This window comes from Bombina bombina, chromosome 9, assembly GCF_027579735.1.
Source record: "Bombina bombina isolate aBomBom1 chromosome 9, aBomBom1.pri, whole genome shotgun sequence".
Taxonomy (NCBI): Eukaryota; Metazoa; Chordata; class Amphibia; order Anura; family Bombinatoridae; genus Bombina; species Bombina bombina.
In genome coordinates, this window is record NC_069507.1 from 6,452,349 (window position 1) to 6,476,843 (window position 24,495).

The 24,495-nt window shown below is 43.5% G+C and overlaps 1 protein-coding gene across 1 annotated transcript in view; it reads left to right on the forward strand.

The window, feature by feature from the left end:
* The window catches only part of LOC128639733 (hexokinase-1), a 285,985-nt gene that overhangs the window by 165,203 nt on the left and 96,287 nt on the right, over window positions 1-24,495 (forward strand). Inside the window, exons 8-9 of the mRNA XM_053691849.1 lie at window positions 4,125-4,280; window positions 22,955-23,188. Coding sequence (XP_053547824.1) covers window positions 4,125-4,280; window positions 22,955-23,188 — 390 coding nt within the window. The remainder of the gene's footprint in view (window positions 1-4,124; window positions 4,281-22,954; window positions 23,189-24,495) is intronic.

Below are 24,495 nucleotides of genomic sequence, written 5' to 3' on the forward strand. Positions count from 1 at the left end.
ATGGAGGTCAGAAAATCAAAGATTTTCGAATCTTGTCTGTCTCTTCAGTCCTCTCCTCAGCCATCAGTGGCTCAATGTATGGAGGTAATTGGTCTCATAGTAGCCGCCGTGGATATTATTCCTTTTGCTCGTTTCCATCTCAGACCTCTGCAGTTATGCATGCTCAGACAGTGGAATGGGGATTACGCGGATCTGTCTCTGCTAATTCATTTGGATCAGATGACAAGAGATTCTTTTCCTTGGTGGTTGTCTCAGGATCATCTCTCCCAGGGAACCTGTTTTCGCAGACCTATCTCGGTGATGGTGACTACGGACGCCAGCCTGACAGGTTGGGGAGCAGTCTGGGGTCTTCTAAGGGCTCAGGGGACATGGACTTTGGAAGAATCTGTTCTCCCCATAAACATTCTAAAGCTAAGAGCAATCTTCAATGCACGCCTGGCCTCAGTTAGCTTCTGCCCGGTTTATCAGATTTCAGTCGGACAACATAACCTCAGTGGCTTACATCAACCATCAGGGTGGAACTCTGAGTTCTTTGGCCATGAAAGAGGTGTCCAAGATTATTTAGTGTTGTCTATCTGCGATCCACATTTCAGGAGTGGACAATTGGGAAGCAGATTTTCTGAGCAGACCAGGGACCCTCAGGCAGTTCTGATAGATGCTCTGGCAGTTCCTTGCAGTTTCAATCTTGCATACCTATTTCCTCCGTTCGCTCTCCTTCCTCGGGTCATTGCTCAGATCAAGCAAGAGAGGGCGTTGGTGATTCTCATTGCTCCAGCGTGGCCTCGCAGGATTTGGTATGCAGACCTAGTGGAGATGTCATCTCTCCCTCCTTGGAAACTTCTGCTAAGAAAGGACCTTCTACTTCAAGGGCCCTTCCTTCATCCAAATCTAGTTTGAAAGGTCAAATTTCTGCCTTATCTATTTTGTTACATAAACGTCTGGCAGAGGTACCAGATGTTCAATTGTTCTGTCAGGCCTTGATCAGGATCAGGCCTGTGTTCAAACCTGCTACTCCTCCCTGGAGTCTTAATCTTGTTCTAAAGGTTCTTCAGCAGGCTCCTTTTGAACCTATGCATTCCTTAGATATTAAGTTGTTATCTTGGAAGTTTTTTTTTTTTTTCTTGTTGCTATTTCTTCAGCTCGTAGAGTCTCTGAACTCTTGGCTTTACAGCATTAGTCTCCCTATCTTATCTTTCACTCGGATAAGGTTGTTTTACGTACTAAATTGGGTTTTCTTTAGATTGGAACATTAATCAGGAGATTGTTGTTCCTTCTTTATGTCCTAATCCTTCTTCACATAAGGAACGTCTTCTGCACAACCTAGACGTGGTTCGTGCTCTGAAATTCTATTTACAGGCGACTAAGGATTTTCGTCAGTCTTCTGCTCTGTTTGTAGTTTTCTCTGGGAAACGTAAGGGGCAGAAAGCTACGGCTACTTCTTTCTTTGTGGCTGAAGAGTATAATTCGCTTCGCCTATGAAGCAAATCTGTTCTACAGAAGCTTCATTTTTGTAAGGCTGCAACTTGGTCCTCTCTACATACTTTTTCAAAATTCTTTAAGCTTCATACTTTTGCCTCGGCTGAGGCTTCCTTTGGGAGAAAGGTTCTTCAAGCAGTGGTGCCTTCTGTTTAGGTTCCCTGTCTTGTCCCTCCCTTATCATCTGTGTCCTCTAGCTTGGGTATTGATTCCCAATAGTAATTAGATGATCCGTGGACTCATCATGTCATTAGAAAGAAAATAAAATTTATGATTACCTGATAAATGTATTTATTTCTTGACACGATGAGTCCACGGCCCGCCCTGTTTTTGATGACAGGATATTATTTGTTATGTTCTAAACCTCAGGCACCTCTGCACCTTGTTGCTTCCTTTCTCTCCTTTACTTCGGTCGAATGACTGGGGTTGGATAGAAGGGAGGTGATATTTAACAGCTTTGCTGTGGTGCTCTTTGCCGCCTCCTGCTGGCCAGGAGGTGAATATTCCAATAGTAATTAGATGATCCGTGGACTCATCGTGTCAAGAAAGAAATACATTTATCAGGTAAGCATAAATTTTGTTTTTTGTTTTGAGACCACTAGGTAGTGATATGTGATGATAAACACATACAAAATACGAGGAAATGGGAAGGGCCAAATATAGGCTATTTAAAATGTTTAGCAATGTAATATAGTACATGTGATGAACGGCAAATGTGCCCAAAATGTTTGTTAGACCCAGGTATGAATAAATACATTTGTAAATGCTGCTAGTTTTGTTATACTCTGGAGAAGGCAGCGTATGCACCTCAGGCTCATTGTCACTGTTTGGGATAGGATGTCTAAACCTATTAGTTACACTCTGAAGAAGGCAGCGTATGCACCTCAGGATCATGGTCACTGTTTGGGATAGGATGTCTAAACCTATTAGTTACACTCTGAAGAAGGCAGCGTATGCACCTCAGGATCATTGTCACAGTTTGAGATAGGATGTCTAAACCTATTAGTTACACTCTGAAGAAGGCAGCGTATGCACCTCAGGATCATGGTCACAGTTTGAGATAGGATGTCTAAACCTATTAGTTACACTCTGAAGAAGGCAGCATATGCACCTCAGGATCATGGTCACTGTTTGGGATAGGATGTCTAAACCTATTAGTTACACTCTGAAGAAGGCAGCATATGCACCTCAGGATCATGGTCACAGTTTGAGATAGGATGTCTAAACCTATTAGTTACACTCTGAAGAAGGCAGCGTATGCACCTCAGGAACATGGTCACTGTTTGGGATAGGATGTCTAAACCTATTAGTTACACTCTGAAGAAGGCAGCGTATGCACCTCAGGCTCATTGTCACTGTTTGGGATAGGATGTCTAAACCTATTAGTTACACTCTGAAGAAGGCAGCATATGCACCTCAGGATCATTATCACAGTTTGAGATAGGATGTCTAAACCTATTAGTTACACTCTGAAGAAGGCAGCGTATGCACCTCAGGATCATGGTCACAGTTTGAGATAGGATGTCTAAACCTATTAGTTACACTCTGAAGAAGGCAGCATATGCACCTCAGGATCATGGTCACAGTTTGAGATAGGATGTCTAAACCTATTAGTTACACTCTGAAGAAGGCAGCATATGCACCTCAGGATCATGGTCACTGTTTGAGATAGGATGTCTAAACCTATTAGTTACACTCTGAAGAAGGCAGCGTATGCACCTCAGGATCATGGTCACAGTTTGAGATAGGATGTCTAAACCTATTAGTTACACTCTGAAGAAGGCAGCGTATGCACCTCAGGATCATTATCACTGTTTGAGATAGGATGTCTAAACCTATTAGTTACACTCTGGAGAAGGCAGCATATGCACCTCAGGATCATGGTCACTGTTTGAGATAGGATGTCTAAACATATTAGTTACACTCTGGAGAAGGCAGCGTATGCACCTCAGGCTCATTGTCACTGTTTGAGATAGGATGTCTAAACCTATTAGTTACACTCTGAAGAAGGCAGCATATGCACCTCAGGATCATGGTCACAGTTTGAGATAGGATGTCTAAACCTATTAGTTACACTCTGAAGAAGGCAGCATATGCACCTCAGGATCATGGTCACTGTTTGAGATAGGATGTCTAAACCTATTAGTTACACTCTGAAGAAGGCAGCGTATGCACCTCAGGATCATGGTCACTGTTTGAGATAGGATGTCTAAACCTATTAGTTACACTCTGGAGAAGGCAGCATATGCACCTCAGGATCATGGTCACTGTTTGAGATAGGATGTCTAAACCTATTAGTTACACTCTGGAGAAGGCAGCGTATGCACCTCAGGCTCATTGTCACTGTTTGAGATAGGATGTCTAAACCTATTAGTTACACTCTGAAGAAGGCAGCATATGCACCTCAGGATCATGGTCACAGTTTGGGTTGCAGTTTCTAAACCCATTTGTTGTACTTGTTTGCGTGACTTATACGCTGCCTTCTCCCCAGTGTTGTCACATTGTAAGACAACTCCCTCCCCACTAACCTTCTACTGAGCTTGCCTGTTACTGTGTATAAAGTGTAGAGATCCAGCTAGTTGCCACAGTGTTGTCTGGTCAGTAGCCACTTGGCACAATCTTAACCTTTTTCACAATTCTTCTCACAGGTTTGAAAAGATGGTTAGTGGAATGTACATGGGCGAACTTGTCCGGCTTATTCTGGTGAAAATGGCCAAAGAAGGACTTTTGTTTGAAGGCAGAATCACCCCAGAACTCTTGACCAGGGGGAAGTTTGAAACCAAACACGTGTCAGCCATTGAAAAGTGAGTTTCAAAGCATTTGCGAGGTGATTAGAACATAGATAGAGATAACGTCATTCAGCAGAATGAGTTATTGTTCCTAAAATTCACAAGCAGCAATTCTAAACCCACTGCACTAATAGGCTATAAAAATGCGTCTTTCTTTCTTAAGATATGGAGAGTCCAAACTGTCATCAATTACTAGTGGGAATATCACTCCTGACCAGCAGGAGGAGGCAAAGAGCACCACAGCAAAGCTGTTAAGTGGCACTCCCCTACCCATAATCCCTAGTCAATCTCTTTGCCTCTGTCAATGGAGGAGGTGAAGTTTTGGTGTCTGAAGAAAATTGGATTTCCTTCTCTGCAAGCAAGATTTTTGGGTCTAGCCGTAGTCCACGTTAATCTCTTTAATAGGGTAGTGGTGGCTTTAAAGCATTTAGGGTTATTATTTCTGGAAAGGGGATTATTGAACAGGGGGGGTTTATATAGGATATTGTTTGTGTCATTGCTGCGTTATGTGCGAGATGAGGCTCTGGCAATGTGTGCAACTTTCAGGTTAATGGCGGGAGGTTTACGTGGTCATTTTTGGCGCATTTTCTCCTTAGTGCAGGGGCGGTCCTGCCAGGTATTCCATGTGACCGGGTGTGCCTATATTTCTTCCTCTGTTGATCTGCGGCGCAGGAGACGAAAGGGTTTCTGTAGTCCAGGTCCTAGGAGGTGGTGAGTGCCCCGGCCATTGGAGGTATAAAGGTGCCTATTTATAAGTTAAGCTAGTTCGTAAAAAAAAAAGCGCAAGCTATGGAGGACTTTTACACGTTAGAGCGTTCTCCCTCTTTAACAAAGTCTCATTCCTGTGTTTATTGTGAGGAGGTTCTGGTACATCAGCCTGCTCAACTTTGTTCCACATGCCTTGATAAAGTTACGACATCTAAATGTAAATGGATGTCTAGTACTAATGAGCCGTCCACCTCTGAGGGTTCCTCGTCCTATGAGGGGCGTTTCCTGCATTCATCTCCAATTGCACATGCAGCGCCCCAGGGTCCAACCGTTACTCCTTCGGGAGAGATTTGCTGGCCGTCAGACTTTGTGGACCAACTGGAATTGGCGGTTTCGAAAGTGATCCATGCCTTACCACGTTCTGCTAAGCGCAAGCAAAGGGTATATCATGGCCCAGCCCAGAGGTCGTCTACGCCAATTGAAATCCCAAAGGCATTATACGATGACGAGGCCCACTCCGACTCTTCGGAGGCGGCCCCTTCTGGGTCGGAGTCCGTGTCATCTAAACCTCCGGCTGCGGAGGAGCCTGATTTTAGATTTAGGATGGAGAATTTGCGCATTTTGCTGAGGCAGGTGCTTGCTACTCTGGAGGTTCTGGATCCTAAAACTCTGGAGGAACCTGCAATCCCTAAGCTTGATAAGGTATACGAGGACAGGGTAGTACCTCAGTTTTTCCCGGTTCCTGTTAAGATGGCTAATATTATTAAGAATGTATGGGAGCGAATAGGTTCTTCCTTTTCCCCTTCTTCTTCCTTTAAGAAACTGTTCCCCGTTCCGAACTCTCAGCTTGAGCTATGGGGTACCGTCCCTAAGGTTGATGGTCTCTACGCTCGCAAAGCGGACAACTATTCCCCTCGAGGATAGTTCATCGTTTAAAGCAGTGATTTTTAACCTTTTTTTTGCCGTGGCACACTTTTTTACATTAAAAAATCCTGTGGCACACCACCATCCCAAAATTTAAAAAAAATCACACATTGTAGCCTAATACAGCATATATATATACACATACACACAAACACACACATACTGTATGTATTGTGCTGTTATGCCATGCCTCCTACAAACTACCCCTGCATTGTGAGTAAAAAACAAGCAAAGTTTATAAAATATGTCACACTGTTGTCAGTCTGCCGTGGCACACCTGAGGATCTCTCACGGCACACTAGTGTGCCACGGCACACTGGTTGAAAAACACTGGTTTAAAGAGCCCATTGATAAAAAGCTGGAAAACATGTTAAGAAAGATGTTTCAGCACACAGGGTTTGTTTTTCAGCCAGCAGCGGCTGTTGCTGGAGCTGCGACATATTGGTGTGAATCCCTGTGTGAAATGGTCGAGGGGGAGACTTCCATCGACGAGATACAGGATAAGATTAAGGCGCTGAAGGTCGCCAATTCTTTCATCTGTGATGCCAAAATGCAAATTATTCGCCTGAACGCTAAGGTGTCAGGTTTTTCCGTTTTAGCTTGCAGGGCTCTGTGGCTAAAGTCTTGGTCTGTGGACATGACCTCTAAGTCGAGGCTGTTGTCCCTGCCTTTTCATGGAAAGATTCTGTTCGGTCCATGATTGGATTTGATTATATCTACGGTTACGAGAGGCAAGGGAGCTTTCCTACCACAGGATAAGAAGGCTAAGCCTAAAGGATCTATGGAGCAGTCCAAGGCCTCTTGGAAGCCGTCTCAGTCTTGGAACAAGTCTAAGCAGAGCAAGAAGCCCGCAGAGGCGAAATCGTCATGAAGGGACGGCCCTCGACCGGTCTCAGAACCAAGTAGGGGGCAGATTATCTCTCTTCTCAGAAGCATGGTTGCGGGATGTCAAGGACCCTTGGGTTCTGAAGGTTGTCGTCCAGGGTTACAAGATAGGGTTCAGATCCCATTCGCCCAGGGGCTGATTCCTTCTGTCAAACCTGTCTTCAAGACCAGAAAAGAGAGAGGCCTTTCTAGAATGTGTGAGGGATCTCTCTGCTCTAGGTGTTATCGTACCAGTACCCCAACCAGAAAGGGGTTTAGGGTACTATTCAAATATGTTCCAAAGATGTGGTTCCAAATATGTGGTTCCAAATATGTGGTTCCAAAGAAGGAGGGCACGTTCCGCCCGATTATGGACCTGAAATGTTTAAACAAGTTTCTGGCAGTGCCATCGTTCAAAATGGAAACGATCAGGTCTATTCTGCCCCTAGTTCAAGAGGGGAAGTTCATGACTACAATAGACTTGAAGGATGCCTTCCTTCATGTACCAATTCAGAGCCCGCTTCAAGTTCCTACGATTTGCGTTTCTGGACCAGCACTTCCCATTTGTGGCCCTTCCCTTTGGGCTGGCAACAGCCCCAAGAGTCTTCACAAAGGTTCTGGGGGCGCTACTTTCAGTGGCGAGATCCAGAGGCATTGCGGTGACGCCCTATCTGGACGACATCCTAGTCCAGGCGCCTTTGCTCAGTCTCGCAGAGGATCATTCGAGGGCTCTTCTTCTTTTGCTCCGATCGCACAGTTGGAAGATCAACTCAGGAAAGAGTTCCCTGGGTCCCAGCAACAAGGTGGAGTTCCCGGGCACGATAATAGACTCTATGTCCATGAAAATATTTCTCACAGATCATCAACGCAGAAAGCTTGCGTCCACCTGTCTTGCCCTTCAGTCCTCCTCAAGCCCCTCGGTGGCTCAGTGTATGGAGGTGATCGGGCTCATGGTTTCCAGCATAGATGTCATTCAATTCGCCAGGTTTCATCAGCAGATATCCATGGATACTCGGACTCGGAGCTCACTCTTGATGGATCCGTCCGGAGCAACTGTCCATGGGGAAATCCTTCTTGAGACCGTCCTGGGAGATTGTTACCACAGACGCGAGTCTGGCGGGATGGGGAGCTGTTTGGGGTGCCAGGATGGCACAAGGAAAATGGACCCGGGAGGAGTCTCTCCTTCCGATAAATATTCTGGAACTCCGAGCAATCTACAATGCTCTGAAGGGCATGGCCTTCTCTAGGGTCGTTCAGCTTCATCAGATTCCAGACCGACAACATCGGCTTACATCAACCACCAGGGAGGTACGAGGAGCTCTCTAGCGATGAGGGAGGTGTCTCTGATCTTGGAGTTGGCAGAGTCCCACAGCTGCTCGCTCTCAGCGATTCACATCCCAGGTGTGGAAAACTGGGAAGCGGACTTTCTCAGCAGGCAATCCTTCCACCCGAGGGAATGGTCTCTTTACCCCTAGGTTTTTGCGGAGATTTGTCTGAGATGGGGATCGCCGGAGATAGATCTCATGGCGTCCAGACTCAATTGCAAGCTACCCAGATATGGGTCGAGGTCCAGGGATCCCCAGGTGGAGCTGATAGATGCCTTAGCGGTACCCTGGGGGTTCAGTCTCGCTTCCATTTTTCCCCCGTTACCCCTTCAACCTCGTGTAGTGGCACACATCAAACAGGAGCGGGCTTCGGCCATTCTAATTGCGCCATCGTGGCCGCGGAGGACGTGGTTTGTTGATCTGGTGGGGATGTTGTCATTTCCGCCATGGAGGTTGCCCTTTCGCAGGGATCTGCTGGAACAGGGGCCCTTTCAACATCAAAATCTCGATTCTCTGAGGCTGACTGCGTGGAGATTGAACGCCTAGTCTTAGCCAAGAGAGGCTTTTCTGAAAGTATGATTGATACTCTAGTTTAGGCAAGGAAGCCAGTCACTCGTCGCATCTACCATAAGGTGTGGTGGACTTGTCCTGGTGTGAGAAAAATGGATATCCTTGGCATAAGGTGAAGGTATCCAGGATTCTGTCCTTTCTCCAAGAAGGTTTGAAGAAGGGTCTTGCCGCCAGTTCCTTAAAGGGACAGATTTCGGAATTATCAGTCTTGTTGCATAGGAGACTCGCTGAGCTCCCTGACATCCAATCTTTTGTTCAGGCTCTGTCTAGAATCAGGCCTTTAGACAGTCTGCTCCCCCATGGAGCTTAAACTTGGTCCTTAAGGTAATGCAGAGGGTTCTGTTTGAGCCTATGCATTCCATTGACATTAAGATTCTGTCCTGGAAGGTTCTCTTCCTGTTGGCCATTGCATCAGCACGCAGAGTATCTGAACTGGCTGCCTTGCAATGTGAGCATCCTTATCTGGTTTTTCATGCGGATAAGGCTGTGCTTCGCACTGGTTTGGGGTTTCTTCCCAAGGTGGTGTCTAACCGTAACATCAATCAGGAAATAGTTGTTCCTTCTTTGTGTCCTAACCCTCCTTCTTCTAAGGAAAGGTTACTTCATAACCTAAATGTGGTTCGTGCCTTAAAGTTCTATCTTCAGGCTACAAAGGATTTCAGACAGTCTACATCTCTTTTTGTGGTGTATTCTGGGAAGCGCAGGGGGCAGAGGGCCTCTTCTACTTTCTCCTTTTGACTGAGGAGCTTGATTCGCTTGGCCTATGAGACAGCGGGACATAAGCCTCCTCAGAGGATCACGGCTCGTTCAACTAGAGCTGTGGCTTCGTCTTGGGCCTTCAAGAATGAGGCCTCTATGGAGCTAATTTGTAAGGCGGCTACCTGATCCTCCTTACACACTTTTACAAATTTTGACGTTTTTGCTTCTGCGGAAGCTGTTTTTGGGGGAGAGGTTTTGCAGGCTGTGGTGCCCTCAGATTAGGGTCTGCCTTTTTACCCTCCCGGTTTCATTCAGTGTCCTCTTAAGCTTGGGTATATGTTTCCCAAAAGTAATGAATGAAGCCGTGGACTCTCCTCCCCTTTAGATGGAAAACAAATTATGCTTACCTGATAATTTTGTTTCCATCGAGGGGAGGAGAGTCCATGGCCTGTTACTCCGTTGGGCAGACCTAAATATAATTAATCTTCTGGCATCATTTATACCCTGATATTTCTTCTACTGTTCCTTGTTCCCTCGGCAGAATGACTGGGGGATGAGGGGAGTGGGGGAGGTATTTAAGCCTTTGGCTGGAGTGTCTTTGCCTCCTCCTGGTGGCCGGGTTCTTATTTTCCAAAAGTAATGAATGAAGCCGTGGACTCTCCTCCCCTCGAGGGAAACAAAATTATCAGGTAGGCATAATTTATGTTTTTTCTGCAGGTCTCTGTGAGGAGTATGTGTCCTCTCACGTCTGGTGAGCTGTCTACCTGCCGTACAGCGGATTTTGCAGGTAAGTGCTTTTGTCTTCTAGGTTGGAAGACTTGCATTTCCTGCATTATATACATTGGGACATAAAAAATTTGATTTAGGCAAGGGGCAGGCACTCATTGTGTATGTGTTTGGAGACTGATGGGTTAACTCCTTTATGAGAAAGGGGTTAAATCTCTATTTTGGCTCATTTAATTTTTATTGTTTCCCTGGGTTTTTTTTAATGCTATTTATATCCGACACAATGGCATGCACTGTGAGGAGGAACATAGCTATTTGCAACCACCTTAAACCTTCAAAAAATATTAGTATTAAGTGTGTTGCAATAGTCTGCAGTAGCAGCTAGTTAGAGCTATACCATAGGTCCCCTCCAACCACACAAACACTAAACGGGCATTAGTTAAACAATATTAATAGTTAGCATATTGTGGGACATAAATAATATCTGAGAGTTAAAATCATACCCAGTCACGAAGCATAAAGCAATATTAACACCAATGCCACTAGCCATAATACCGTTGAATTAAAATTGGTAGGGTACAGGATCTGTGTTCATATTACTAATTGAAACCATTGAAGTCCATATAGATTAAAGAAACCAAATTACAAATATATCTATAATAAGCCAAATGTAGGTTTATATTCCACTTTCTTTTTTTTTTAGGCGGGTAAACCTGATCACTCGGGCACGGGCCCTATGCCCAAGGACAGGTTCCTCTGCTATATTGAAAAGCAAGCAAGTCCTAGTGGGAAGCTGTTCCAAGTCTGAAGTCTATAAGCATAGTATTGGGAGCTATAATTATAAATTAATATATCTCATGAGCCTAATATGATTGCCAACAGTCCTGCCCAAGGATCCTAACTACAATAATGAGCTATTGGGCTAAGACAAGGCAATATCTATACTGTACCCATTTACATTTAGTTTAGTGCTGTCTAGCGGGAAGTGGGATACCTAGGATAATGAGATAAAACAGCTATGGAGTACCTCTTAACCAGGCCTACAAATAGTACACAATCTGAGCTTACTGGAACGGGGTAGTAACTATTACTTGTGAGAAATAACAGTATAGCATTACATAACAACAAACCTTAACATTCATGCAATATTAACTGAGCTCATTTGCATATGCATACTCAGTTGACCAATAAGTTTTAATGGCAGAGAACCCACGTTTAAGATCAAACTAGGTTGCTACAGACATAACATTAAACAAGCATTAACTGATAAACACTGTGTATACTTTAGATATGATACATAATAAACAAGTAGAATTAGTATCAGTGCAGCTGACATCCCACAACCAATAGACATTGACACTGGCTCATATATAATGCAACTGACATTTCACAAATTAAAATAAGTATAGCATAATCTGCTTCATAAAGTGTGAAGATCAAATCATACTCAATACCATTTGTACATAACATATTGAGGACTAAGGGGAAAATATAAACCTCTGAGAGAACTATTAAGTCACTTACCAAAGGAGGCAATGATTTCAACGAAAGCACATGGATTTGCAGTGTATGTTATATTCCAGCCGTTACTCCCCTCTAGTGGTGGAGAATGACAATTGCATCCTCTATCAAAGAATGTTACTGTAAAGCCGTTTCCCACAGCATGAATGGTTTTTATGACGGTAGCTCATGTGAAATAATTATACATAACTTAATATATAGCAAAAATATGAACCTCTAGCCCACATAACATTCAAGGGCCTCTATCACAGCGAGTAACATACAAACAAGATATAATAAATGATGACAAATTCAAACTACCAAAGCAAACGACAATAAGGTTATATAAATAGTTGACAACTACTGGTTACATCCAACCCAAACATTGAGAATTAACCCCATAGTTCCCTTTAGTGAGCATCCCCACTGTCAGTGGAATGCTTGAAATGAGGAGTTGATCCGTTTCTGCAACCCCACAAAAGTCTAAGAGGGTGTTGAGTAATACAATCCAGAGTGTCTCGCTGCAAGTTGCAGCTAATGCAGACAATAGTGTATAAAACAGGCAAACAAGGGCTATATTCCAGGAAAAAAGTCTAAACAGTAACATGTCATATAAACCATGTATAAAGTCTAATTGAGGGAAGACCCGGTACAGTTCCTCACTGATTGGCTGCATCAGCCGACTCCTATTTTGATGTTTGGCATAGAGAAAAAGCCCATCGGATCAGAAACTTATGTGCATCTAGTCCGAACATAAAAAATGTAACCTAGTATTTTTCTGTAGTGGATAGTCTCTCTGCTGGTTAACTACTGAGAATGAAAGAAATGTCCAAATCCAGGGACTTGCAGAAGACTGAAAGGGTTTTGAACAACACACTCGTCCCTATCTCACTCCAACTTTCAGCCTATCTGATCAATGGCTTATATAAAAGGCAAAGTGGAGCTGCAGACTCAAAAATAATCGTCAGTTTTATCCAATGCCTCTTTTAATGGCCAGGATTACATATGGATTTTCCTCACATTGCCACAGTATCCCCATTACATGAGAGAATAAGCTGACCCAAACCTTCTGGGAGCTGGTTTGAATTAGAATAGAAACTGATTGAAGCTCTTTTGCGGTATTTACTGCAACCCGCACAAACAAAGCTCTGCTCTTAGGGACACTTGTGGTCATATGTTTCCCATTTTCTGACATTGTATGTGTTTTAGTTACACACTCCGGTTCCCATGCTCTCCTGGTAGCCATAACAACTTTTCCATAAATTTGCCTAGAGCCTTTCCTCCTAAGCAGGACCAGGTTATGCCGCTTACTTGAAGTATCATCCTCCTGGATTGCTGCCACGTGGTGGGAAACAACCATCACCGTAGGCGCTGCTGTTACAGCTGTGGCTGCACAAGGCTTACCGTGCTCCTCTATTGAAATAGCTTTCCCAAAGGCCTCTGATATCGAGAGCTCCAATCTCAAAAAATGTGCCTGCAACAGCCGGGCAAGTTCCGCTTCCCACATGGCCTGTAGCATGATGAATCTTGAATCTTCGTGATAGCCTTCCTTGCAGGCAGAGGATGAATTAAATTGTATAGGCCAGGTGCATAGGGTTACCACAGACACTAACCTCGCTGAGTAAGCTGGTTGTCAATAGTGGCATTGCAATGTTGTGTGTTGTGATCCGCTCCCATGTGGATACTTAGTTCGGTGTATATCTTAGGGCTCGTCACTTGCAAAACTTCATATCGAGGTCCTCACTAGATAGCATCCACTCCAACACATACAGTTTTTATAAGTTTTGGTCGGTGAAAAGGGCTTTTTTGGTTATACATAATGTGGAGCTCCCCTAACATGCGGCCATCTCAGTTGCCAGCTGGCTCCGCCCCCCTTTTTAATGCTATTTAAACCATAAGGGACACTGTGTGCATGTGTTCTGGCACTAACGACTGTCTGGTAATCGCTGTGAATGTTTAATGCGATCCGACTACGATTTTAACTTTTACAAGAGCAAATTGCTGACTGCTGACGTCAGTGCCTTTTTTCTTAAGACCAGCTTTTCTTTTTGCGCCTTACTGTGGCGCAGCTGAATTCTCCAGGTCATGTGACGCTCCCTTCCATTCTCAGTTACCGAGCGGTGTCGGCTGAATCATACAAATTCAGCTAGTCTTCTCCTGCTTCTCCTAAGTGATTCCAGCACTCGTCATTGCAGAAGAGCAGGTAGGCACCTCAGTCAAGGCTGAGGTGTAGAGGTTTATCCGGAGGGGTTGTTTTTGAGCGTTATCTCGCTCTGCAAATTTCTAAGTTTAAAGTGACAGTAGCATTTATTTTGTGGGTCAATATCTTTAAACTGAGGTCTGACAGAATTAACAAAATTTAAAGTGGTAGTATACATTTTTCTTTCATGTAATTAGCAAGAGTCCATGAGCTAGTGACGTATGGGATATACATTCCTACCAGGAGGGGCAAAGTTTCCCAAACCTCAAAATGCCTATAAATACACCCCTCACCACACCCACAAATCAGTTTTACAAACTTTGCCTCCTATGGAGGTGGTGAAGTAAGTTTGTGCTAGATTCTACGTTGATATGCGCTCCGCAGCAGGTTGGAGCCCGGTTTTCCTCTCAGCGTGCAGTGAATGTCAGAGGGATGTGAGGAGAGTATTGCCTGTTTGAATTCAATGATCTCCTTCTACGGGGTCTATTTCATAGGTTCTCTGTTATCGGTCGTAGAGATTCATCTCTTACCTCCCTTTTCAGATCGACGATATACTCTTATATATATACCATTACCTCTGCTGATTTTCGTTTCAGTACTGGTTTGGCTTTCTACAAACATGTAGATGAGTGTCCTGGGGTAAGTAAGTCTTATTTTCTGTGACACTCTAAGCTATGGTTAGGCACTTTTTTATAAAGTTCTAAATATATGTGTTCAAACATTTATTTGCCTTGACTCAGGATGTTCAACATTCCTTATTTTCAGACAGTTTCATATTTGGGATAATGCATTTGAATCAATCATTTTTCTTACCTTAAAAAATTTGACTTTTTTTCCCTGTGGGCTGTTAGGCTCGCGGGGGCTGAAAATGCTTCATTTTATTGCGTCATTCTTGGCGCGGACTTTTTTGGCGCAAAAAATCTTTTCTGTTTCCGGCGTCATACGTGTCGCCGGAAGTTGCGTAATTTTTTGACGTTCTTTTGCGCCAAAAATGTCGGCGTTCCGGATGTGGCATCATTTTTGGCGCCAAAAGCATTTAGGCGCCAAATAATGTGGGCGTCTTATTTGGCGCTAAAAAAAATATGGGCGTCGCTTTTGTCTCCACATTATTTAAGTCTCATTTTTCATTGCTTCTGGTTGCTAGAAGCTTGTTCCTTGGCATTTTTTCCCATTCCTGAAACTGTCATTTAAGGAATTTGATCAATTTTGCTTTATATGTTGTTTTTTCTCTTACATATTGCAAGATGTCTCACGTTGCATCTGAGTCAGAAGATACTTCAGGAAAATCGCTGTCTGGTGCTGGAACTACCAAAGCTAAGTGTATCTGCTGTAAACTTTTGGTAGCTGTTCCTCCAGCTGTTGTTTGTATTAATTGTCATGACAAACTTGTTAATGCAGATAATATTTCCTTTAGTAAAGTACCATTACCTGTTGCAGTTCCATCAACATCTAATGTTCAGAGTGTTCCTGATAACATAAGAGATTTTGTTTCTGAATCCATCAAGAAGGCTATGTCTGTTATTCCTCCTTCTAGTAAACATAAAAAAATCTTTTAAAACTTCTCTTTATACAGATGAATTTTTAAATGAACATCATCATTCTGATTCTAATGACTTCTGGTTCAGAGGATTCTGTCTCAGAGGTTGATGCTGATAAATCTTCATATTTATTTAAAATGGAATTTATTCGTTCTTTACTTAAAGAAGTACTAATTGCTTTAGAAATTGAGGATTCTGGTCCTCTTGATACTAAATCTAAACGTTTAGATAAGGTCTTTAAATCTCCTGTGGTTATTCCAGAAGTTTTTCCTGTTCCTGGTGCTCTTTCTGAAGTAATTTCCAGAGAGTGGAATAATTTGGGTAATTCATTTACTCCTTCTAAGCGTTTTAAGCAATTATATCCTGTGCCATCTGACAGATTAGAATTTTGGGACAAAATCCCTAAAGTTGATGGGGCTATTTCTACCCTTGCTAAACGTACTACTATTCCTACGGCAGATGGTACTTCGTTTAAGGATCCTTTAGATAGGAAAATTGAATCCTTTCTAAGAAAAGCTTATCTGTGTTCAGGTAATCTTCTTAGACCTGCTATATCATTGGCTGATGTTGCTGCAGCTTCAACTTTTTGGTTGGAAACTTTAGCACAACAAGTAACAGATCATGATTCTCATAATATTATTATTCTTCTTCAACATGCTAATAATTTTATCTGTGATGCCATTTTTGATATTATCAGAGTTGATGTCAGGTTTATGTCTCTAGCTATTTTAGCTAGAAGAGCTTTATGGCTTAAAACTTGGAATGCTGATATGTCTTCTAAATCAACTCTGCTTTCCCTTTCTTTCCAGGGTAACAAATTATTTGGTTCTCAGTTGGATTCTATTATCTCAACTGTTACTGGTGGGAAAGGAACTTTTTTACCACAGGATAAAAAATCTAAGGGTAAAAACAGGGCTAATAATCGTTTTCGTTCCTTTCGTTTCAACAAAGAACAAAAGCCTGATCCTTCTTCCTCAGGAGCAGTTTCAGTTTGGAAACCATCTCCAGTCTGGAATAAATCCAAGCCTTCTAGAAAAGCAAAGCCAGCTTCTAAGTCCACATGAAGGTGCGGCCCTCATTCCAGCTCAGCTGGTAGGGGGCAGGTTACGTTTTTTCAAAGAAATTTGGATCAATTCTGTTCACAATCTTTGGATTCAGAACATCGTTTCAGAAGGGTACAGAATTGGTTTCAAGATAAGACCTCCTGCAAAGAGATTTTTTCTTTCCCGTGTCCCAGTAAATCCAGTGAAAGCTCAAGCATTTCTGAAATGTGTTTCAGATCTAGAGTTGGCTGGAGTAATTATGCCAGTTCCAGTTCTGGAACAGGGGCTGGGGTTTTATTCGAATCTCTTCATTGTACCAAAGAAGGAGAATTCCTTCAGACCAGTTCTGGATCTAAAAATATTGAATCGTTATGTAAGGATACCAACATTCAAAATGGTAACTGTAAGGACTATCTTGCCTTTTGTTCAGCAAGGGCATTATATGTCCACAATAGATTTACAGGATGCATATCTGCATATTCCGATTCATCCAGATCACTATCAGTTCCTGAGATTCTCTTTCCTGGACAAGCATTACCAGTTTGTGGCTCTGCCGTTTGGCCTAGCTACAGCTCCAAGAATTTTTACAAAGGTTCTCGGTGCCCTTCTGTCTGTAATCAGAGAACAGGGTATTGTGGTATTTCCTTATTTGGACGATATCTTGGTACTTGCTCAGTCTTTACATTTAGCAGAATCTCATACGAATCGACTTGTGTTGTTTCTTCAAGATCATGGTTGGAGGATCAATTCACTAAAAAGTTCATTGATTCTTCAGACAAGTGTAACCTTTCTGGGTTTCCAGATAGATTCAGTGTCCATGACTCTGTCTTTGACAGACAAGAGACGTCTAAAATTGATTTCAGCTTGTCGAAACCTTCAGTCACAATCATTCCCTTCCGTAGCCTTATGCATGGAAATTCTAGGTCTTATGACTGCTGCATCGGACGCGATCCCCTTTGCTCGTTTTCACATGCGACCTCTTCAGCTCTGTATGCTGAATCAATGGTGCAGTGATTACACAAAGATATCTCAATTAATATCTTTAAAACCGATTGTACGACACTCTCTGACGTGGTGGACAGATCACCATCGTTTAATTCAGGGGGCTTCTTTTGTTCTTCCGACCTGGACTGTAATTTCAACAGATGCAAGTCTTACAGGTTGGGGAGCTGTGTGGGGATCTCTGACGGCACAAGGAGTTTGGGAATCTCAGGACGTGAGATTACCGATCAATATTTTGGAACTCCGTGCAATTTTCAGAGCTCTTTAGTCTTGGCCTCTTCTGAAGAGAGAATCGTTCATTTGTTTTCAGACAGACAATGTCACAACTGTGGCATACATCAATCATCAAGGAGGGACTCACAGTCCTCTGGCTATGAAAGAAGTATCTCGAATTCTGGTTTGGGCGGAATCCAGCTCCTGTCTAATCTCTGCGGTTCATATCCCAGGTATAGACAATTGGGAAGCGGATTATCTCAGTCGCCAAACGTTGCATCCGGGCGAATGGTCTCTTCACCCAGAGGTATTTCTTCAGATTGTTCAAATGTGGGAACTTCCAGAAATAGATCTGATGGCGTCTCATCTAAACAAGAAACTTCCCAGGTATCTGTCCAGATCCCGGGATCCTCAGGCGGAGGCAGTGGATGCATTATCACTTCCTTGGAAGTATCATCCTGCCTATATCTTTCCGCCTCTAGTTCTTCTTCCAAGAGTAATCTCCAAGATTCTGAAGGAATGCTCGTTTGTTCTGCTGGTAGCTCCGGCATGGCCTCACAGGTTTTGGTATGCGGATCTTGTCCGGATGGCCTCTTGCCAACCGTGGACTCTTCCGTTAAGACCAGACCTTCTGTCGCAAGGTCCTTTTTTCCATCAGGATCTCAAATCCTTAAATTTAAAGGTATGGAGATTGAACGCTTGATTCTTGGTCAAAGAGGTTTCTCTGACTCTGTGATTAATACTATGTTACAGGCTCGTAAATCTGTATCTAGAGAGATATATTATAGAGTCTGGAAGACTTATATTTCTTGGTGTCTTTCTCATCATTTTTCTTGACATTCTTTTAGAATACCGATAATTTTACAGTTTCTTCAGGATGGTTTAGATAAAGGTTTGTCCGCAAGTTCCTTGAAAGGACAAATCTCTGCTCTTTCTGTTCTTTTTCGCAGAAAGATTGCTAATCTTCCTGATATTCATTGTTTTGTACAAGCTTTGGTTCGTATAAAACCTGTCATTAAGTCAATTTCTCCTCCTTGGAGTTTGAATTTGGTTCTGGGGGTTCTTCAAGCTCCTCCTTTTGAACCCATGCATTCATTGGACATGAAATTACTTTCTTGGAAAGTTTTGTTCCTTTTGGCGATCTCTTCTGCCAGAAGAGTCTCTGAATTATCTGCTCTTTCTTGTGAGTCTCCTTTTCTGATTTTTCATCAGGATAAGGCGGTGTTGCGAACTTCTTTTCAATTTTTACCTAAGGTTGTGAATTCCAACAACATTAGTAGAGAAATTGTGGTTCCTTCATTATGTCCTAATCCTAAGAATTTTAAGGAGAAATCGTTGCATTCTTTGGATGTTGTTAGAGCTTTGAAATATTATGTTGAAGCTACTAAATCTTTCCGAAAGACTTCTAGTCTATTTGTTATCTTTTCCGGTTCTAGAAAAGGCCAGAAAGCTTCTGCCATTTCTTTGGCATCTTGGTTGAAATCTTTAATTCATCATGCCTATGTCGAGTCGGGTAAAACTCCGCCTCAAAGGATTACAGCTCATTCTACTAGGTCAGTTTCTACTTCCTGGGCGTTTAGGAATGAAGCTTCGGTTGATCAGATTTGCAAAGCAGCAACTTGGTCCTCTTTGCATACTTTTACTAAATTCTACCATTTTGATGTGTTTTCTTCTTCTGAAGCAGTTTTTGGTAGAAAAGTACTTCAGGCAGCGGTTTCAGTTTGAATCTTCTGCTTATGTTTTCATTAAACTTTATTTTGGGTGTGGATTTTTTTCAGCAGGAATTGGCTGTCTTTATTTTATCCCTCCCTCTCTAGTGACTCTTGCGTGGAAAGATCCACATCTTGGGTAGTCATTATCCCATACGTCACTAGCTCATGGACTCTTGCTAATTACATGAAAGAAAACATAATTTATGTAAGAACTTACCTGATAAATTCATTTCTTTCATATTAGCAAGAGTCCATGAGGCCCACCCTTTTTGTGGTGGTTATGATTTTTTTGTATAAAGCACAATTATTCCAATTCCTTATTTTATATGCTTTCGCACTTTTTTCTTATCACCCCACTACTTGGCTATTCGTTAAACTGATTTGTGGGTGTGGTGAGGGGTGTATTTATAGGCATTTTGAGGTTTGGGAAACTTTGCCCCTCCTGGTAGGAATGTATATCCCATACGTCACTAGCTCATGGACTCTTGCTAATATGAAAGAAATGAATTTATCAGGTAAGTTCTTACATAAATTATGTTTTAAGATTCTTTTTTTATTTGGGTATTGTTATTGCATCATGGAGCAGGAATCTGTTCCAAAAGACAAAAGTCTGCTGTGCCTAGAGAACCAAATTATTTTGCCTACGCAATTTAGTTCTTCATGTCTACATAGAACTTTAAAATGTAAAGATAGGATTTTTGTTTCTGAGCCTAAAGTCTCTCAGGATGAGGCTGTTCAGGCAATGCCACAGCTTTCTCCTCAAATGTCCCAAGCCTTAATGGCGTCACATACAGTGCCCTGCAGTTCCTCTCTGGCTCCTGGGGGAGTTTATTTGCCTGCAGAATTTGCTGCACAGGTATCTTCTGCAGTATCTGAGGCATTAGAGATTCAGATAACAAGGTTTCTGTTCTTTCCACTGCTACCCAGGTTGCCCTCCCTCATAAGTCTGATGAGGAGGATACGTCGGTAGCCTCTGAGGGGGAAATCTCAGATTCAGACAGTATAATTCCTTCATCTGATGCTGAAGTAGTATCCTTCAGATTTAAGCTTGAACACTTTCGTGTATTGTTAAAGGAGGTTTTAGCTACTTTGGACGACTCAGATACTCCTGTCAAGGTCAACCCTAAGAAATCTAGTAAACTTAATAATTACTATGGTGTTCCTTCCATTGTGGAAGTGTTTCCTGTTCCGGTGCTATGGAGATTATTTCACAGGAATAGGAGAGGCCAGGGTTACCTTTTTTCTCTATCTCCTGTCTTTAAAAAGATGTTTCCTGTCGCTGACTCCATTAAGGATTCATGGCACACAGTGCCTAAAGTAGAAGGGGGCATTTCTACTCTGGCTAAGAGAACTACTATTCCTATAGAGGATAGCTGCTCTTTTAAAGATCCAATGGACAAAAAGCTGGAGGCTTATTTAAAGAAGATGTATGTTCATCAAGGTCTTCAATAGCAACCTGCAGTTTGTATTGCCAGTGTGTCAAGTGCGGCATCTTCTTGGTACGACGCCTTGTCTGATTCACTTCAGGTAGAGACTCCTTTGGAGAAGATCCAAGACAGGATTAAGGTTCTCAAGCTAGCCAACTCCTTAATTTCTGATACTACCATGCAAGTTATTAACCTGGGATCCAAGATATCTGGCTTTGCTGTGCTAGCTCGCAGGGCGTTGTGGCTGCAATCTTGGTCAGCGGATGTTACTTCTAAGTCCAAGCTTCTGGCGCTTCCTTACAAGGGTAAGACCTTGTTTGGACCTGGTCGGGCAGAAATAATTTCTGACATTACTGGTGGAAAAAGGTCTTTTCTACCACAAGATAACGAGAATAGACCTAAAGGACGTCAAAGTAATTTCCGTTCCTTTTGTAACTTCAAAGGAAAGTTTTTCTCTCCCTCTTCCAAGCAGGAACAGTCCAAGTCTTCTTGGAAACCCAATCAGTCTTGGAACAAGGGTAAGCAATCTTAGAAACCTGTTATACATGCAAACAGGTGTATAATATGTATTAATACTTTCCCCTTCTGGTGAACCGCAGCCGTCCCACAGTCTCTCCCAAGGTCTGTGTGAATATATCAGGTGTGCTAGCTGGAGGCGCTGGTTCAGCTTGTATCAGTCGTTGGTGTTACAAACTGCTGTTTGTAACTGGCCCTTTAAATGGAAAATTGCCCTGCTTCCCTGGATTTTGGAGAAGCCTATTTGCCAGCCTCCTTCCACATGACTATGGCCCCTGGAAGATTGTGCCCCTGAGGACATATTGACTTTTGTTGGGTGTGTGTGGCCCTTTAAGAACCGTCTGGGGACATATTGTGACTTTGATGAACAATGCCCCTTTAAGACTATGTCCCCAGACCTGTGAAATGACTTGTCCCTGGCTTTCTCCCACTTGGTTCAGTTTCATTGTGTGCCATTAATCATTAGCTTCAAGAAGCATTCTAAATACAAGTTTGCTGGGATCAGCTCTAATTAAGTTTAGTGATAAACTTTCCCATTGTCTAATCAGACTTCTAGTAGTGATAAGGTGGACTGCATTGTTTTATTGTGTGTAAAATGTTATCTGCTGAAGTAATGTTGTGGCCTGTCAAAGGGAGTGTCTCTCTATCTAATATCAAATGTGTGATGGGGGATTTTATGCCTCCCCCTGAGAGTGTCCTGTTTGCATGTAACCTCAATAAAAGGCAGGCTGTGTGCTCCAGCACATGAGACCTATGTTGACCCTCTAACTTGAAGCTTTGACTCATGTTTGTAGGATACAGCTTATATCACTACAGGGATTGCTATGCTCTTCATACTCCCTTAGCTACAGGGATTGCTACTGAAGGAAGAGGTTCACCTACTGGAGCCTGGTCGTAGGTCCAGGGCGCAGAGCAGACGGCGAGATACCAGCCCAGCAGCGGTGGTTCATAGAGTCTGCATTACTTATGGTGGCTACGCAGTAGTCATAGTGTCTACGGTGCTGCTGCTCCTTTGGTGAGCGCTAGGAGCATCCTTTTCTACGGTCCAACTTCCAGCCAGCCTGGAGGCAACCGTAACAGTTGGTATCTTCCTTTCCTTTCCTTCCTCAGTTGTATAAGTAGTGTATATTGCAGGTTACCGGCTCCTTCCCAATATGAAAAGACAATATCACAGATTCAGTAAAAAAGTTTGTCTTTATTTGGCTCAACGCAAAAGCGTTTCAACGGTCCCAGCCGTCTTTCTCAAGAGCAATAAAAGTGCTTTACAAACCAAAGCATACCTTTCCGCTGCACAGGCGGTCTTTAAATACATGTCAGTTACGCTACCTGCTTCCCCATTGGAGGAGAGCAGGTTTACACCCGATTCAAAATTTCAATTGTAAATTTAAAATAAACATCTAAAAAAACATAAAAAACAATATTAATTATATTAGAAACTATAAGTTTGTTTTAAAATATAAAATTTCTGTAGATATCATCATTTTTGCCGGTTTTGTAGTTCCCTTTCAGGTAGTTTTCTGTTTCAAGTTCCCTTTCAGGTCCGGTATGGGATTATGGGTTGGGGAGTGACACTTTACAGCTTTGCTGTTGTGCTCTTTGCCTCCTCCTGCTGATCAGGAGTGATATTCCCACTAGTAATTGATGACGTCGTGGACGCTCCATATCCGGAAAGAAACAAATTTATCAGGTAAGCATACATTTTGTTTTCTCTATTGTTTGTAGGAGTAAAGAAGGACTGAGCAAAGCCAAAGAAATACTGACCAAGCTGGGTGTGGAGCCATCCCATGAAGACTGCATTGCGGTGCAGCATGTATGCACAATTGTGTCCTTCCGCTCTGCAAATCTTATTGCTGCTACATTGGGAGCCATTCTAATCCGTCTGCGGGACAATAAAGGGGTTCCCAGGCTACGAACCACAGTGGGCATCGATGGATCCCTCTATAAGATGCATCCACAGTAAGATCCCAAGTTAACACATCACACTGGGCCTCACAGAACAAACGCAGCATCAAGGAGCTCAAACCCGTTTTGTCCTGAAGTTGTTAGTGAGCTGGTGTCTATGAGAGTTCATGGGGAATGTGGTAAAGTGAGACAAGAAAAGAGGGCAGAATGGAGGCGGAGAGACTGGATGGGCAGGAGAAAGAGATATAGGGATAGTCTAAAGCTCTCTGGTCTGGTCAGACTCTATAAACTGCTGCATCAGTATTACAAGACGCTCAGGGATTGTTTTAAAGGCAGATTTTACCTTGGCAACTTTATCTTATTAGTGGGAGATCACTAATGTGATTAATGTGAAGCAGATACACTAACTGTACTATCTAGTGCTCAGTTATGCAAGAACATTTTTTACAGAGAGGGACGAGGAGAGACAGAGGGAGGTGATAGGACTGGGAAGAGACAGAGGGAAGTGATAGGACTGGGGAGAGACAGAGGGAGGTGATAGGACTGGGGAGAGACAGAGGGGAGGTGATAGGACTGGGGAGAGACAGAGGGAGGTGATAGGACGGGGGAGAGACAGAGGGAGGTGATAGGACGGGGGGGGGGAGACAGAGGGAGGTGATAGGACTGGGGGGAGACAGAGGGAGGTGATAGGACGGGGGAGAGACAGAGGGAGGTGATAGGACGGAGGAGAGACAGAAGGAGGTGATAGGACGGGGGGGGGAGACAGAGGGAGGTGATAGGACTGGGGGGAGACAGAGGGAGGTGATAGGACGGGGGAGAGACAGAGGGAGGTGATAGGACGGAGGAGAGACAGAGGGAGGTGATAGGACGGGGGAGAGACAGAGGGAGGTGATAGGACTGGGGAGAGACAGAGGGAGGTGATAGGACTGGGGGGAGACAGAGGGAGGTGATAGGACTGGGGAGAGACAGAGGGAGGTGATAGGACTGGGGGAGAGACAGAGGGAGGTGATAAGACTGGGGGGGAGACAGAGGGAGGTGATAGGACGGGGGAGAGACAGATGGAGGTGATAAGACTGGGGGGGAGACAGAGGGAGGTGATAGGACGGGGAAGAGACAGAGGGAGGTGATAGGATGGGGAGAGACAGAGGGAGGTGATAGGACTGGGGGGAGAGACAGAGGGAGGTGATAGGACTGGGGAGAGACAGAGGGAGGTGATAGGACTGGGGAGAGACAGAGGGAGGTGATAGGACTGGGGAGAGACAGAGGGAGGTGATAGGACTGGGGGGGGGGGCAGAGGAAGGTGATAGGACTGGGGAGAGACAGAGGGAGGTGATAGGATTAGGGAGAGACAGAGGGAGGTG